General features: G+C 52.1%; 6 protein-coding genes across 8 annotated transcripts; 2 read left to right on the top strand and 4 right to left on the bottom strand.

The window, feature by feature from the left end:
• Positions 1 to 30: 30 nt before the first annotated feature.
• On the bottom strand, positions 31 to 1,752 carry LOC9645576 (pentatricopeptide repeat-containing protein At2g13600). Its single transcript, XM_024674651.1, has one exon. It carries the CDS (start codon positions 1,750 to 1,752, stop codon positions 31 to 33), a length of 1,722 nt encoding a protein of 573 aa, XP_024530419.1.
• Positions 1,753 to 2,004: 252 nt separating this feature from the next.
• On the bottom strand, positions 2,005 to 3,964 carry LOC9645575 (F-box/kelch-repeat protein SKIP4). The gene is made up of 2 exons (XM_002969774.2): positions 3,870 to 3,964; positions 2,005 to 3,810 (listed from the first exon to the last, which is right to left on the bottom strand). Exon 2 carries the CDS (start codon positions 3,800 to 3,802, stop codon positions 2,711 to 2,713), a length of 1,092 nt encoding a protein of 363 aa, XP_002969820.1. The 5' UTR covers positions 3,803 to 3,810; positions 3,870 to 3,964; the 3' UTR covers positions 2,005 to 2,710.
• A 47-nt stretch (positions 3,965 to 4,011) lies between these two features.
• Positions 4,012 to 5,342, bottom strand: LOC9646257 (probable prefoldin subunit 3). Its single transcript, XM_002969773.2, has 6 exons — positions 5,160 to 5,342; positions 4,701 to 4,758; positions 4,558 to 4,629; positions 4,379 to 4,501; positions 4,218 to 4,319; positions 4,012 to 4,147 (listed from the first exon to the last, which is right to left on the bottom strand). The coding sequence occupies exons 1-6, from the start codon at positions 5,303 to 5,305 to the stop codon at positions 4,076 to 4,078; spliced, it is 573 nt and encodes a 190-aa protein (XP_002969819.1). The 5' UTR covers positions 5,306 to 5,342; the 3' UTR covers positions 4,012 to 4,075.
• Positions 5,343 to 5,344: 2 nt separating this feature from the next.
• On the top strand, positions 5,345 to 7,306 carry LOC9646256 (ATP-dependent Clp protease proteolytic subunit-related protein 1, chloroplastic). The gene is made up of 9 exons (XM_002970036.2): positions 5,345 to 5,645; positions 5,747 to 5,862; positions 5,918 to 6,121; positions 6,190 to 6,294; positions 6,348 to 6,410; positions 6,483 to 6,594; positions 6,661 to 6,722; positions 6,800 to 6,982; positions 7,056 to 7,306. Exons 1-9 carry the CDS (start codon positions 5,408 to 5,410, stop codon positions 7,146 to 7,148), a joined length of 1,176 nt encoding a protein of 391 aa, XP_002970082.2. The 5' UTR covers positions 5,345 to 5,407; the 3' UTR covers positions 7,149 to 7,306.
• Positions 7,307 to 9,266: 1,960 nt separating this feature from the next.
• Positions 9,267 to 11,709, top strand: LOC9645574 (F-box protein At1g67340). Its single transcript, XM_024674871.1, has 3 exons — positions 9,267 to 9,869; positions 9,943 to 10,105; positions 10,356 to 11,709. The coding sequence occupies exons 1-3, from the start codon at positions 9,640 to 9,642 to the stop codon at positions 11,433 to 11,435; spliced, it is 1,473 nt and encodes a 490-aa protein (XP_024530639.1). The 5' UTR covers positions 9,267 to 9,639; the 3' UTR covers positions 11,436 to 11,709.
• LOC9645573 (armadillo repeat-containing protein 6) lies at positions 11,610 to 14,783 on the bottom strand. Of its 3 annotated transcripts, XR_002992366.1 has the most exons (11): positions 14,634 to 14,783; positions 14,298 to 14,567; positions 13,931 to 14,220; positions 13,741 to 13,872; positions 13,560 to 13,682; positions 13,384 to 13,491; positions 13,149 to 13,327; positions 12,956 to 13,084; positions 12,342 to 12,885; positions 11,928 to 12,281; positions 11,610 to 11,856 (listed from the first exon to the last, which is right to left on the bottom strand). XR_002992366.1 is itself a non-coding variant. In XM_024674872.1 (8 exons), exons 1-8 carry the CDS (start codon positions 14,779 to 14,781, stop codon positions 12,964 to 12,966), a joined length of 1,371 nt encoding a protein of 456 aa, XP_024530640.1. In that variant the 5' UTR covers positions 14,782 to 14,783; the 3' UTR covers positions 12,904 to 12,963. The 3 variants fall into 3 exon arrangements, 1 of the variants encoding a protein (XP_024530640.1); XR_002992365.1 differs by having other exon boundaries at positions 11,928 to 12,885; XM_024674872.1 differs by lacking the exons at positions 11,610 to 11,856; positions 11,928 to 12,281; positions 12,342 to 12,885 and having other exon boundaries at positions 12,904 to 13,084.
• Between the last annotated feature and the right edge of the window lie 44 nt (positions 14,784 to 14,827).

The raw sequence follows: 14,827 nt of genomic DNA, 5'->3' as shown, positions 1-14,827 counted from the left end.
AATTATTTTTGCCGCGGGTTAGTTACGTTTCTAATTAATCACAATTAACTCTTTAATGGAGAAGGAATTTGCCGCCAAAACGAAGCACGCGCTCGCGCTAGCGCCGTCATCATCCAGCCGAGTGATTCGAGCAGCGACTAGAGCTCCTCGCTCCACATCGCCATGGACGATGCAAGCGCTGAGAAGAATGATCCACATCACGGCGTCGGCCTGGAAAGGCAAGAGCTCGATCGCCTCCTGCGCTCGATCCAGCTCGCCCAATCGTCCCAGCAGATCGACGAAGCAGCCGTAGTGCTCCACGCTCGCGGCGATGCTGTGATCCTCGGCCATGGAACCCAGCAAGCCGCGAGCTCGCGACTCCAGTCCCAGATGGCTGCAAGCGTCGAGGACGTGCGTGAGCACGAATTCGTTTGGGCTCACTCCCTCGAGCGCCATCCGGAAGAACAAGCTCACTGCCGATGGCGATGACGATGATGGATCGCCGCGATCGCTCTGGGAGTACGCTGCGATCATCGAGCTCCACGACTGGACGTCCCTGGAAGCCATCCTCTCGAAGGATCTCACAGCGTCTTCCACAGCTCCACACTTAGCGTAGAACTCCACCAGCGCGTTTCCAATCTGGACGGACTTCTCCTCCAGCGCCTTGCAGTAGCGCTCGTGAATCCTCCTCCCGGAATCCAGATCGCAGAGGCTGCCGCAGGAATCCAGGACGCTGGCAAGCACTACCCTGTCCGGCTCGCAGTCCATCGCCTCGAAGAGCTCCAGCGCTTCTCGGTGATGGCCGCACTGTCCATAGGCCGAGATCATCGCAGTCCAGGAGACGATGTTCCTCACCACTAGCCGGTCGAAGACGTTCCTCGAATCCTCGCAGCTCTTGCATCTCCCATACATGCTCACCAGCGCGTTCCCGACGATAGAATCGCTCTCCAGGCCGCCGCTACGGGCAACTCCATGCAAAGCTCTCGCCATCGCTAGACTTCCAATGCTTCTACAGGCGCTCACGAAAGTCACACTGTCCGCTTTCGCACCCTCGAGCAGCATGGATCGGAAGACAAGAATGGCCTCGGCTCCGAAACAGTTCTGCGAGTACGCTGCAAGCATCGCGTTCCAGGAGCCCGTGCTCTTGCTGGAGAGCTCGTCGTCGAAGAAACTCTTGGCATCCGCGACGCTGCCACACTTCCCAAGCATGCTAACGATCGAGCTTCCCACCAGCGAGTTCTCCAGGATCATCCGGCTTCCTCTGATGCTCTCAAGAACCGCTCTTCCAGCTTTCAAGCAGCGGAGATTCGCGCAGGCCGCGAGCACGGCCAAGATGGTGAAGTCGTCGGCTGCGACTCCTTCCACGCACATCTCCCTGTAGAGCCGGAGAGCTTCCCTGTCGCGGCCATTTTGCGTGTAGACACCGGCCATGAGATTCCACGTAAAGACGTTCTTCGTGCGTATCCTGTTGAAGACCGCTCGCGCCTCCTCCAGGCTGCCACACTTGCCATACATCTCCACCAAGAGATTCCCCAGAAATCTTCCGAAAAGCCCCTCTTGCACCAGCTTCTCGTGAAGCCGCCTGCCACTGGCGTAGTCCCCGAGTGTGCCACACTCGCGAAGAAGAATGGCGTACTTGTCCAAGTTGTCCAGCGGCCTCGCATCGCTTGACAGCCACCGAAGAAGCAAGAATCCACGCCTTTCCTTCCCGTGGTGAGTGAGACATAGTTCTCTGCAGTAGAGCTCAATGCCTTGGCAGCGCTTGAGAGTCATGGCCAAGCCCAGCACGAAGATCCTTGAATAGTCGCGGAAGCTCCATCCATTTCAGCTTGGACGGATCCAAGACGCAAAGGCCGCGTACGGCGATTTCGCTGCATTTCCGGACGCACCTCAGAAATCCGTGATTCCGCCGCGTCCAGCGCCAGAATCCAGCCCTTCCTGCTCGCCCCTACCTCCTCTTCGTCCATCGCGAAGAGGAGAAGAGCCCTAAGAGATTAGGGCTTAAAGGTATTTCAAACGGGTATATTTCCAAATTTGGTTTTGACCAATAAATTAATTGAAAGCTTATTTCCAAAAGCGATCATCTGAAGGCCACCAGCGTTAACGACGATCCCATGGTTTCAGAAAGCTTTAGCTTGCATAAAACTTTATCCATGAAGCTCGAGAGCTTCTCGGTCGATCTCACCGATAGCCTGTGTAACGTAGAACGCGTCATAGAGCTCGTGACATGGTGACGAAGTGACGCACGGAGCTATGATCCACACCATGCACAGCTCTCGCCTCTGCTGCTAGTCATCCAAGGCTTCCACACGCGTCTACAAGAACCTGTTCCTGCTCGTCGTCCAAGAACCTGTTGGCATCTCTGGCCCAAGCTTTCCCAAAGACCGCTTCTAAAGAGCCGAGATTGATGGAGTGACACTTCCCAAGAGCCGGAGCCAGACAGAAGCCATTACATTTTCGTTCGCATCCTGTCCAAAACTCCTCCAAGCGATCACACTTCTACCAAAAAGTTCCCCAGAAACCTGACCCGCTTCTCATGAACTCGTCGCCCTCCAGTATAACCCCACAATCCCGAAGAAGACCACCATACTTGTATATAAATTGTCGAGTGGCTTCGCTTCGCCTGATAGCCATCGAAGTGGTAAGAATCCATGTTTCCCTTCCTGCGGTGATAACCTGAACCTGTGTCGCAAGTGTCCTGCGTTTTCCCCTCTACCTGTAATCTAAACCTCTAGAGCTCAATGACGTTGCAGCTCACAACTACATCGTCCACTGACCGAAGCCCTTCTATGGAAGAAGTCACCAGCAGCCCCCTGTGCTTCCCTGCCTCCTCTAAGTTCAAGACCATGGTCTTGAGCCCGCGTCCTACAACATATAGGTTCTTCCCAACAGCGGCGATCCGGCAAGGAGTCCGAATGGAATGAGGAGAAAGCCTGCCAACCGTGTTCCATTCCCCAGTAGCCCTGTTGAGCACCATGAGCTTGATCCCCAGAGTCTGGTCGAGCATGTAAACGTCGCCCCCGACTGCCACAGCCGGGCCACACCACTGCCGGGTCATTTGATTGTCGAGAGCGTCCCACGCATTCGCCTGTGGATCATACACCGCGGCGTAGAATGGCGGAATGATCCCCGGGCTGGCATGCCGCACGTAAATCCTTCCGTCCAGCACCAGCGACTCGCCCAAGTCCGAGACGATGTTTGGATCGTTGTAGAGCGACCAGTGGTTCTTCTCCTTGTCGAAAATCTCCCACGAAGTGAGAGCTCCCGAAACTAGTCCCATGCCACCGATCGCGTAGAGACGATCGCTGGAGGAGCCGCTGACGAAGTGGCATCGCGCGACTTCCATGCGTGGAGCCCCGGACCATCTGTTCTTGAGAGCGTCGTATCGCCACACCTCGGCGGTGGGCTCTTCGTACTTATCACAGCCACCCATGACGAAGAGCTCCCGGCCCAGCACCGCGCAAGTGAGGCCGAATTTCCCTGCCAGATCCTCGGGCAATCGCGGCAGCTCCATCCACTTGCGCTTGGAGGGATCCAAGACGTGCCAGGAAAGGCACTCCGACTTGTCCCTGCTGAGAGCGTAGAGCCATCCCTCCACCACGCCCAACCCCCGCCGCAGCGCTGGCAGCTGCTCGCTGGTGAAGATTTGGCACCATCGCCGGCACACGGACCTCAGGGCGCTGTGATCCTGCCGAGCCGCCCGGGCTAGGCATCGCATCGCCAGATCGTCCGGCAAGCCAGGGATCAAAAGCTGCTGCTGGCTCTCTTCCTCGTCCTCGTCCTCCTCGCCTCCTCCTCTTCCTCTATCGCTCGCGCCATGCATTCTTGCCGCTGCCAGAGGAATCAAGAGCGTTCTAGAACGATGATCGCGAAAAGAAGAGAAATCTCACCGAAATATCGAGATTCTTGCCGCTGGAGAGGCGAGATTTCGAGGGATTTCACCGGGGATTAGATCGAATCTGCGCATCCATCCCGGCCGTGGGGCATCCGCTCGCTCCAAGAGCCCTAAAAACTTAGAACACCAGCCACACGTGGACAAAGCATAACCGTCGAATTTAACTATCTCAAATCCCAAAGAATTTTAACGGTGTGTTCTTCAGGGCTCGTCCTTTTGTTTTGACTTGCGGCGGTTATGTACATCCCAATTGTACACTCTCGCGATTGTCACCTAAGTTCCAGTGATAAGCTTGAGATTCACAAAGCTAAGGAGAAACAAACGATTTTTGGAAGAGAAATACCTCGGTCACGGTAACTTGGTCTCGTATGAACTTGAGATCTTCGATGATTGCCTCAAGGCTGGAGTTTGCGTTCTCCAGGTTCTTCTTTAAGAGCAACAGTGCCTAAGAAACACAAATGGAAGATTGATCAAAGGGAAGAAGATGAAAAACGAGATCTTTACCTCGTCGTATGAGTATTCGAGCATCACATTGGCACCCAGCCACAAACAAACGGAGTCTCCATCGTCTACACGCGCTTGCGAGTAGATCCCTTCGGCTAGCTCGAAATCCACCGTCATTGGTTCCTGAACGTAGAAGAAAATTAGATTTTCGATGGAGGAAACATACTATCATCTTATACCTCGCCTGAACTCTTCTTGCTCAACAGTGCCTCGACGATATCCAGGCATTTCTTTATGTCTGGAATTTTAGCCTGAAACAGCAATTTTAGGAACCAGCGATCTTCCACAGTCGGGCAGTGCAAAGATCACACTTACAAAGTACCTGAAGGTCTCTTCTTTGCGCTAGCAGTTTCATTTCCGCGAGTTTGTATTGCTGAAGTCTGCCAAAGGGAAGAAAGAATAGTTTTAGCATAGACTCAATTGCAAATGATCATGAACAGAAGATGCTATGGATCGAGCCAAAGTTTCTATTTTTCAAAATGGTTTCATGCAAAAACTCGAGCTCTTTCATGCAGCCAAAAAATGAAATACTACCAAGAAAGTGCTCGATCGATAGCAAAATCCATCGCAAATGATCATGAAACCAAAATATGCTACGGATCGAGCCAAAGTTTCTATTTTTCAAAATGGTTTCATGCAAAACTCGAGCTCTTTGAGATCATGCAGCCAAAAAAATGAAATCCAACCAAGAAAGTGCTCGATCGATAGCAAAACCCATCGGCAACAATAGTATCCTACCCAGCCGAGGGGCCAAGAAGTAGAATGTAGCTCGATCTCTTACCTGTCTTGAAGAGAAACGAGCGCGCTCGACGCATCGGAGGCCGTCTTCTCCAAGAACACCTGGACATCTTCAACAAACGGCGCCGCCGGAATTCCTCGCCTCTCGGCTGGCGAGGGCGAAGGCGATGATGCCACTGCCGCCGCCATCCCCTAGCTTAGCTTCCCAGATTAGGGCAAATTTGAAATGACTTGGCTCCCCGGTTCGATTCCCATCAACAGCTAATATTTGTTCTTCCTCCCTCTACGAGAATGGCTATGGCGACGAGGGTTCCAGCGCCATGGAGCTCCAGGTGTGGGATTTGTGGAAGCGCAACGTCACAAAGGCAGCACAATCAGCAGCTCGCATCGGGTATGTCTCCGTTTGTTGGAAGATTCGAGCCGCCGCGATTGCGCCTCGCCGCGAGCTCGTCGAGGTTTCCGGCGATTGCAAGCGCGTCCATGGATCACATTCCTAAGCGATTTCACGAAGATAATCTTCAAGACGGACGTAAGTGGCGTGAATGGATTGAATTCTTCTCTCATAGTATCTCTCATAGTGATATTTCTTCGTTCTTTGAGTTTTTGTTCTCATGACTTTCTTTGTTGCAGTGATGGATAATTTCAAGAACGTTCCTCAAAGTTTATACGGCCTCACTCCCGCTCAGATGGATATGTTCCTCGTCGACGATAATCCTTTCACGAAAAAATCCAAAGAACTCACAGAGGTTTGTTTGCATAACTTTCGCGACTGGAATTGATGGAAAGCGTGGATTTTTCCAGGAATCAATAACATCCAAAGCCCACTATCGAGATGGCTCTGGTGTATGGAGTCCTGCTTCTTTCCAAGGTGGAGCTTCGAGGCTAAGCATGAGCGTGAACATGTACCGTGGTGGTGGTGGTGGAGGACTCATGCGACCAAAATCTGCGCCGCCTGACTTGCCATCTCTTCTCCTAGATGCCCGAATCGTTTACTTGGGAATGGCCGTGAGTTTTGTGATGTGGTGTTTTCTCAAGTGAAAGCTTCATCTCTTTTCTTTTTTCGTTTTCTTCAGATAGTACCAGCTGTGACTGAGCTAATAGTCGCGGAGATGCTTTTCCTGGACTTCGATAATCCTAGCAAACCGATCTACTTGTATATAAACTGCTCTGGCACGCAGGTAACTATCTTTTTTCCTGTTTGTCCTTGGTGTTTACTTTGCTATGGATCCAGAATGAGAAGAAGGAAAGCGTTGGTTTCGAAACAGAAGCTTATGCGATTGCTGATACTATGTCGGTGAGATTCTCATGTCGCTTTCTTCTTCTTTCCTAGGGTATTTAATATTCTTCTGGATGTTTGATCATGCAGTACGTGAAGTCCAAAGTTTACACGGTAAACTGTGGAATGGCATTCGGTCAAGCAGCGATGCTTCTCTCAGTGGGTGAAAAAGGCTTCCGTGCAGTACAGCCCAGCTCCTCCAGTGAGTGCTTCCATTTGACTTTTGTAGTTTGGAATTCCTCACACGACGTCCGCTGACTCTGTGCAGCCAAGCTCTACGCTCCCAAAGTTAATCAATCGAGCGGGTCGGCCATAGACATGTTCATCAAGGTTGTTGCTTGTTCTCGACATGCATGCAGAACCTTCTGAAGTCGTTTTGTTTTTCTCTTTTCTTCGTTGTTTTCCAGGCGAAGGAATTGGACTCCAACACGAAGTACTACATTGACTTGTTGGCGAAGGGAACGGGCAAGCCGGAAGAAGAAATTGCTAAAGATATCCAACGTCCCAAGTACTTCAAGGCCAAAGAAGCTGTCGAGTATGGTCTGGCCGACAAAGTGATTGAAGAACCGGACGTTCTGATGGATGCCAAGGTAACCAAAGTTAACTCACCCGAGCCCATCGCTTGCTCACTCGTGTTCTTGTTTTTGTTTTGTTTGCTTTTAGAACTACGACGAGCTACTTCTCCAGTCTAAAGCTGCAAAGGCGGGGTTTGGTGGTCGATCTGGTCCACAGGCAGCTCCAGCTGGGCCTCGCTAAGCAAAAGAGGGTCCTCAACGACACTATTTTGCAGGTAGCGAGTGTATTCTTCCGTTCCTTCTTGTTCGTTCTCTTTTACACAACCTCTGCACATTGGTTTGTAAACTTTCAACAGGAGAGAATGGGAATCTAAGAAACTTTCCAAAGTCCGTTTCGCCTTTGCGTAGTGCAAGAGATCACAATCTCGTGGATCCCATTAGTGGAGTGAGTAAGTGGAAGCAACGCACACACAGGTCCTGAGCTGGAAACGAGTAAAGATATGGTGGAGTGTAGTATGATCCATCTCAAGTCAAAGCTAGAAAAACGAGAGAAACTATACATACGAGGCCTCATGAGGAGAGGCCACCTATAAGCTATTCCGAAAAGCTCTCGTATCCTAGGGTGTAGTGACCATGATAGCGATGATGATTTAAATCATATGGCTGGCCTTAACAAAAACGACAGCGAGCTATTTCCACATTCGTGAAGGAATACGAAGAGATCACTAAGGCCAAACAAACGAGACTTAAACAAATCGTCAAGAGTTGCTCTTCCTGTTGCTAAAGTCAATATCGAAAGCTACGTAGCCTATACAAAGAACAAAAAAGAAAAAGCAGAGAGATCTAAAAGGAACGAGCAAGCAAAGCTCGGAGTTTAGTAAGGATTTTAATCCCAAAGACGTGACATCTTCGTGGCCTTGACGCTGATTCCTTTTAGCGGGGTCCAACCCGCGGCCCACCCATTAAACCCGGCTTTCTTTTCAAACCGGGCGGGATATTCGGCCCGAGATTCCCAACGGTCAGTGTCGTACGGCGCGGCGGCGGCCCAATGATGCAGTACGGGGGCAGTGCCCCCTGGGGCGGAGGTTTGACCCGCCCGGCCCGGGGAGCTATGCCACGTGTCGCACCAGCCGGCCCGTTCCGCGGTTCTCGGCCGGCAGGCAGCGTAACCGCCGTTGCCCGGCCGGCGGGGCAGGGTAACCGCCGGCGGGCGCCCATTATTGCGGCGTGACGTAGGAAGGGGTGTGTTGAGTGTAGGACTCTGTCCCTAGCCTGGAGAACTGTCCCTAAATCTTGCCAGGGTTGCCAGATGGACCATAATTGCGCCACCCCTTGCCTCCAACGTCTAGGGTTTCAAGATTCCACAAGGTTGTTAGTAAAATCCGCGCTCGATGATACAAAGATTATAATCCCTTGATTGGGTCAATCTCTCTTTGCCGCTTGTATAGAAAAGATCTAAAAATCAAAGCGCGGTGTCAAAGCATTGGACGAGACCAAAAATGTTGCTTGTCAACGAACAAAGATCACACCCAGTCAATCGAGAGACTCAAGAATTTCTATACGGTCACTTGGCAGCCCGCCTCTTTGGACGATTCAATCCGTCTGAATTGACCGCATTCTCTCTTTACGTAGAGGAGAGTGATTCCTTGAACAAACCCAAAGCAAAGCCGCCAAGCCACAGCACTAACAGTGCGCTTGGACGAAACGAAGGGATTGGAAATCATGCGAGATTCTAGAAGCCGCCGGGGATGGTTCTTATTGTTTTCCTCTGTGTGTCCATTGTCTGAAAGAAAACCACGCGCCACTCTGCGTAGGGCTCAAGTTATAAAGCTCGAGCGAGTTTTTCTTGGTTTTGTGTGCAAGTTTCCCCCTCAAGTGGTGGATTGAGTGCACCACCCTTGGAAAGTAAAATATTCGGCCATACTTTAAACGTTTGAAACCTTATAAAAATTTCGTTGGTATTATTCATGTCAAGACCACGAGGTCTAGAGCTTGAGATCCATACGCAAAGAAAAGGGCAAAAAGAAGATAAACGATGGAACCCAGATAGCGATTTGAAGCCTACCGCGGCTACCGCGCGGTGGCCGCGGTAAGCCGCGTGCGGCGGTGAGAGATTCCCGCCGTCCACGTGCTCCGTGAGGTTTTGACCGGCCCCGTAATGCCACGGGTGATCGCGGCCGTCCATCACCGCGGTGCCCCCAATCGGGAGGACATTCTCTTTTGAGAATGTGGACGTGCGTGGGCGAGGGAGGGGGCCATTCTGCTACGGAATGTGCTGCCTCGTGCGTGCCCATGGCGCCATATATTTTGTATATTCATTCCTTGTTCGTCTCTCTCCTTTTCTTTTCCTTGCTTTGTTTTCTTCCCTTAAAGCCGCCTGGCTGGGCGCTAGGGCTTGGCGGAGAGCTCACAGGAAGAGGGAGAGCTCGATAGCGCGCCTGGCGGCAGATTCTCGATCGATCTCGATCGATGCTGCCGTGTTAGCAAAGGTAGCAGGAGGAAGATTTTGCAAGCATTCGGCGTCGGATTGCCCGACGCCTTGGAAAGATCGTCGCCCGGGGCGCTTGTTTTCTTCTTCTTTCTTCCCAGGTCAATCCCCCAGGCGCTTCCATTGGTCAAAAGATCCGGGAATTCGCAATCCAATCCTCCTCTCTTTCTATTCTGCGCTCGATCTTTTTCTCCCAAGAAGAGAAATATTTCGAGCGATCTTGCGAGAGAGAGAGAGAGAGGGGATGAGGACTCGGCGGGGGAACTATCCCTCTCCTTCCGATGGGATCACTTTCAGCATCAAGCCCAGCGTCCAGAAGCGGCGGCTGCCGAGCGGCACATCCCACCGGCCAGCGAAAGCCGCTCGAGCGCCGTGCTTCTTCGATTCCCTGCACGACGACGTGCTCATCACGATCATCACGGCGGTGAGCTCCACGGCGTCGTCGCCGGCCGATCTCGTCAACACCATGCTCACGTAAGTTCCATTTCGCCACTCCCTTATTGTTCAAGGACTGATTTTTTTCCTTTCGCGTGTTCGTCCCTTCCAGCTGCCGGAGATTCTGCGCGGCCGCCACGAATCCCCACGTCCTGGCCAACGCATCCACTGCCGCGCTGGCCGTGAAAGCATCGAGCTGGTCTGATGGATCGTCGCGCTTCCTCAAGCAGTGCGCCGACGCTGGCAACATCGAGGCTTGTTACACACTGGGAATGGTAAGCTCCTGCTCAATCCATCGCATCACTCATTCCTTTCCAGTTTCGTTTGGTTTTTCCCTGCTCGATGGATAACGTTACGATGCGTTTTCTCGCGTTTTTTTTTTTTTTTTTTCCCTTTTCCGCGCTCTTACAGCGATCTCAAAGTCTTTACTTTTTCCTCCCTTATGGACAGTTATCCCATTTTTCCTCGCCTTTTCTTTAGTTCCACGACGAAGAAACTCACTCGGTGACTTCCTCTCTATTCCAGATTCGATTCTACTGCCTCCATAACAGAGGCGGCGGCGCCTCCCTCATGGCCAAGGCGGCGATGGCGTCCCACGCGGCGGCGCTCCACTCCTTAGCGGTTATCCAATTCAATGGCAGCGGGGGAAGCAGGAAGGACAAGGACCTCAAGGCGGGCGTTGCGTTGTGCGCGAGGGCGGCGTCGCTGGGTCACGTCGATGCAATGCGCGAGCTCGGCCACTGCCTGCAGGACGGCTATGGCGTCGCCCAGAACGTGGTCAAGGGGAGGGGACTGCTGCTCGAGGCCAACACCAGGGAGGCGGCGGCGGCGGTGGCGCAGTCGCCACGCCGCTTCATGGAGGCGGCGCTCCACCTCACTGCCAAGGGCGGTGCCATGGCATGCCTCCACCACCACCTGCATTACTACGCCGTCCTTGGCAAAGGCGCGCTGGCCAAATCGTCCTCGTCGTCGCCTTTGCTCCAGCAATCCCAGGATCATCATCATCATCATCATCATCACCAGCAGCAATCCGAGAGGACCCAACTCCACCAGCATCATCACCAACAGCACCAACGATCGATGCTCTTGTCGCCAATTACGAGTAACTCAGGAGGAGGATTGTCTTGCTCGTCACCACCATCGACGCCAGCAGCAGCAGCAACAGTATCGGCGATCGAGTGCCACCCGGTGTACACACTGCTCCAGAGCGGGGGGTGCTCGCTACTCAGTGACTTTGGCTGCAACGTTCCTCCGCCCAAGCTGCACGTAGCAAACCGGTTCATGGTCGATTGGTTCGTGGCCAAGCCGCCCGAGTCGGGGCTCCGCCTGTGCTCGCACTCCAACTGTGGGCGGCCCGAGTCGCGGCGGCACGAGTTCCGGCGTTGCTCGGCCTGCGGCTCGGTAAATTATTGCTCGAGGGCGTGCCAGGCCTTGGACTGGAAAATACGGCACAAGTGCGACTGTACGCCGGTGCCGGACTGGGAGGACCGGGAGGAGAATGGCGGCGGCGGCGGCGCTGGTGGTGGCGGTGGTGGCGAAAGAGGAGACGAGGAGGATGATGACGAAGAGCAGCGCCAGGGCTTTGATGAGATGGAGGAATCTTAAATGAGGGGCTGGGCGCGCTCTGTCTGGCTGCGGGCATGGCATCTGGCAGAGCTTTAATTGCAAAAGCTCTGGGTCAAGGCCGGTCAAGGCTGGTCAAGGCGGGGCTAAAAGGAACTATATACTGTCCGGAGGCTCTGCCCGCCCACACACAAACGAACATTAAATCAATGGAGAGGAGCCGGGAAAAAAGAGAGGTGGTTTTCTAGAGAGCCAATATACCTGGATGGAGCAGTGCTGCAATGCCAAGCAAGCAATGAGGCATTCGTTTGATTCACTCCTCTTCCTCTGCGTCTTTGTTGCTTTTGGCAGTCTGTTCTAGCAGAGTCGTCCGGGCAGGGCAGCGAGTCGCTCTTTTGGGATGGCAGCGATAATTGCGTGGGGTGGCGTTGATGTTGGTGATCATAGATAGCGCACAGAATCTCTGGAAAAGAAAAACGAGAGAAGGATTAGTAAACAAGCATAGGAGAATTTTTTGCGGCAAGAAAGACCGACCTGTCAGCTGCTGCCAACTACCATTGAAAGTAGAGCTGATTTATGATGATGAGAGCCGTGCTGCGCGCGAGATTGGTGCCGGAGAAGTCACAGTTGGGGATGGAGGTTTAAGTGGTCTCTTGTCCGCATAATTTGAGCCGGTGTGTTTGTGTGTGCGCGAGATAGACGTAAAGGTCGCTCGGCAGCGCTGTAAAGGTGCTGATAGTGTTGTCGTCTCGATCGTTGATGGTCGCTGGCCTGGATTGCGTTTTTGCTGAGCGAGCTGGGTGAGGATGAGAGCGCTTTCTCGCTCGGCAGCTCCTTTCTCGACATCGCAATCGGGCCGCGAGAAAAAAGAAAGCGCCATTGAATGCTCTGCAACGCAAAAACGTATTTAAAAGCAGGAAAGATGAAACTAAACCAGCGTTAACTCACGGATTGCTGCTGCGGTGAGGCAATTGTTCATCTCCATCACTCAATCGATCCGGTGGTTGCTGGTTCAAATCCATCTAGATTGAGTGGTTCCGGCCGGGGAGGACAAGTTGAGGCGATGCGTACGTGTACGTGCGTGCGAGCGGCGAGTTCGTTGTCGCTGTGTTGTTCTCCCAGTCCCACACATTTACCTGTTGGGGTCAGGGGGGGGCCTTCGCACGTCACTGCGGCGAACTTTTTGTGTGGTCCATCCATCTATCCATGGTTAGCTTGTCTTGGTTGGGATCTTCTTGCTCTTCCCCTCTCTTATTTACCTCCTCAGCCTTTTCGTGTTGCTTTGGTGTTGCGGCTTTTGTCTAGTAGCTCCGTCCACCCGCCTTTTCCCCGCCAAAGTGTTGGACACGGGAGTCGAGTTGACATACGTCCGTCCAAGTTGTTGGTGTTTGACGCACCCCTCCCGCGGAGATGCTTCCTGGCGGAATTTTCTCATCTTCTCCTCGACCGGTTGATGTGGAACGCTAAGAATCTGTTTGTCTACTTTGCCCATCTACACTCAACAACGACAGACTCACGTTAAGCGTTTTGATCAGTCGGCGCGTTTGCCGTAATGCATGTACCTCTTTCTCTAATTGTAATTGTCCAGGCCCAGGTCTCGCAACGCAGCAGAGGATGCGTCTTTGCAGCTGGCATGCCTGGATTTGGCTGCTCTTATCAGCTTCTCAAGGCCCCTTTCCAGTATCAGCGCCCTGACAAGCAAAAGAATATAAGTGAGAAACATGCACGAAGGTGGGAGACAAAAAAATGCATTGCCTGTTCTCGGGATTCCGTGACGCTAGATTTCGCAGCATGTGACACGTTTGCTTTTGCATGCCTGGGGCCTGCGGGTGCTTGTCCATCATCTCCACCGCTAAGTCAATCGCGCCAGCCTCGACTGCTTTGGTAGCATTTGAAGGGGATCTCAACGTTATGGAAGCAATAGCAGACATCACCTGCCAGAGGGCACGGTCAGAGCTTTCTAATTTACGCAGGCAGTTTTTTCAAATACCTCTTGAATCACCGAAACGTCTTCTGAATAGCACGAAGCTAGCGTAACGAGTTTTTGACATCCTCCTTGCAAAACAATGGCATCTTTGTTGGCATCACTTAATGCCAGCTGCCACCCGGGACAAAAATCCATCAGCAACCGACTTAGACTGTACCGGACAAAAATTGTAGTCTCACCTGCGTTATCAGTGAGCACGCATTCTTAGCCAAGAGCTTGTTTGGCATTTTTGCAGATTCGTCCACGAACTCCAAAGTTAGCTCAAGTCCATTATCCCCCGTGATTGATTTACAGATCTCTTCCTGTTGATACATAGAACTTGAGTCTAGAAATGGTAGAGTTCACAAAAATGATACGTACATTCACTGCCATAGCTTTCAATGTCGCACAAAGTGTCACCAACAGTGTAGGATCTTTTCGGTTGGATGAAGCCGTCTCCAAAACAGCGTTCACACCTCCTGCTTTCCATATTGTTCTGGCGTTTTTAAAGGCCTGTAGAATAGACAGTACCAAAAAATTTGAGTGAAGAATCAATCTAACTGCTGCTTACGTTTGAAGCTAACACGTTACTATCGTCGGGAGACACCAATGCTTTCAACGCGTCACAAGCACTGCTTAGTACTTCAGCATTCTCTACGTAGCGCCTCAGAATTTTTATAAGCTTCTCATCCGCTTTTAAATGCATGAACTCCTCCTTAAGCATCTCGGATCCTGATGCTGATGACGCGATCACTGCTGCTGAGAGCATTGAAATCTCACTGGAGTCATCGTGTCTCGATAGAAAATTTAGGATCACATCACATCCACTGGAGGAGAAGAAATCCTTCTTGGACTGCTCGTCTGGAAGACAAAAAAACGAAAGAAAAAGATGGCTCGTTAGAAACCAGCACCAGACATATTCTGTTTGGTCAGCTTACCATTCAAGAGAGAGAGAAGCGTCTTCATCGCTGTGGAAACGTATGAAGCGTTGTTTTCATCAATCAAAAGCTTGCAAGCCAACACAGCATTCTCAACAGCGCCATTTCTCACCGCAATGGAAGCGTTCTCACCGGCAGAGGCCAGCCTCAGCTTATCGAGCGCTTCGCAGAGACGATCCATACCAGCATTGTCGTCCACGGCCAGTTTCAGGTCTTTGACCGCTAGGATCACAGGATGCTCTTCTTTGCCGCGCCCGTCGGTGATAATCCCTGCCGGATCGTCAAGATAGATCAACATCGACTAACAGAGAAAGGTAGAGCTCAGCACACACGCACCTGTGAGATCGACGCCTTGTAGCTGGAATGTGTGCACCGCATCAGCGATCGCCTCACCCTCCTCCATCTCAAAATCTTCCACATTCTCTCGCACCGCGGCGTCGAATGCCTCCTGTGAGATTTGCGCCTTGCGAGGAGGTGGAGCCATCGCTCGCTAGAGCCCTAAAATATTTTAAAAGCATTACATTACAGCC

Source organism: Selaginella moellendorffii, unplaced genomic scaffold, assembly GCF_000143415.4.
Source record: "Selaginella moellendorffii unplaced genomic scaffold, v1.0 SELMOscaffold_13, whole genome shotgun sequence".
Classification (NCBI taxonomy): domain Eukaryota; kingdom Viridiplantae; phylum Streptophyta; class Lycopodiopsida; order Selaginellales; family Selaginellaceae; genus Selaginella; species Selaginella moellendorffii.
The sequence above is the reverse complement of the archived record's forward strand: the minus strand, read 5'-3'. Positions and strand labels throughout refer to the sequence as shown.

What these genes read in the sequence shown, in the direction of transcription:
- LOC9646257 (XM_002969773.2), bottom strand. Translation starts at nt 5,305, where the DNA reads ATGGCGGCGGCAGTGGCATCATCGCCTTCGCCCTCGCCAGCCGAGAGG. An exon ending in CTCGTTTCTCTTCAAGACAG is followed by an intron (nt 4,759 to 5,159) that starts GTAAGAGATCGA and finishes TCCCTTTGGCAG; the next exon opens with ACTTCAGCAATACAAACTCG. An exon ending in GCAAGAAGAGTTCAGGCGAG is followed by an intron (nt 4,502 to 4,557) that starts GTATAAGATGAT and finishes TTCTACGTTCAG; the next exon opens with GAACCAATGACGGTGGATTT.
- LOC9645574 (XM_024674871.1), top strand. Translation starts at nt 9,640, where the DNA reads ATGAGGACTCGGCGGGGGAACTATCCCTCTCCTTCCGATGGGATCACT. An exon ending in CTCGTCAACACCATGCTCAC is followed by an intron (nt 9,870 to 9,942) that starts GTAAGTTCCATT and finishes CGTCCCTTCCAG; the next exon opens with CTGCCGGAGATTCTGCGCGG. An exon ending in CTTGTTACACACTGGGAATG is followed by an intron (nt 10,106 to 10,355) that starts GTAAGCTCCTGC and finishes TCTCTATTCCAG; the next exon opens with ATTCGATTCTACTGCCTCCA.
- LOC9646256 (XM_002970036.2), top strand. Translation starts at nt 5,408, where the DNA reads ATGGCTATGGCGACGAGGGTTCCAGCGCCATGGAGCTCCAGGTGTGGG. An exon ending in AATCCAAAGAACTCACAGAG is followed by an intron (nt 5,863 to 5,917) that starts GTTTGTTTGCAT and finishes GGATTTTTCCAG; the next exon opens with GAATCAATAACATCCAAAGC. An exon ending in TAAACTGCTCTGGCACGCAG is followed by an intron (nt 6,295 to 6,347) that starts GTAACTATCTTT and finishes CTATGGATCCAG; the next exon opens with AATGAGAAGAAGGAAAGCGT.
- LOC9645575 (XM_002969774.2), bottom strand. Translation starts at nt 3,802, where the DNA reads ATGCATGGCGCGAGCGATAGAGGAAGAGGAGGAGGCGAGGAGGACGAG.
- LOC9645573 (XM_024674872.1), bottom strand. Translation starts at nt 14,781, where the DNA reads ATGGCTCCACCTCCTCGCAAGGCGCAAATCTCACAGGAGGCATTCGAC. An exon ending in ACAAGGCGTCGATCTCACAG is followed by an intron (nt 14,568 to 14,633) that starts GTGCGTGTGTGC and finishes ACGATCCGGCAG; the next exon opens with GGATTATCACCGACGGGCGC. An exon ending in GCTTCTCTCTCTCTTGAATG is followed by an intron (nt 14,221 to 14,297) that starts GTAAGCTGACCA and finishes TTTGTCTTCCAG; the next exon opens with ACGAGCAGTCCAAGAAGGAT.
- LOC9645576 (XM_024674651.1), bottom strand. Translation starts at nt 1,752, where the DNA reads ATGACTCTCAAGCGCTGCCAAGGCATTGAGCTCTACTGCAGAGAACTA.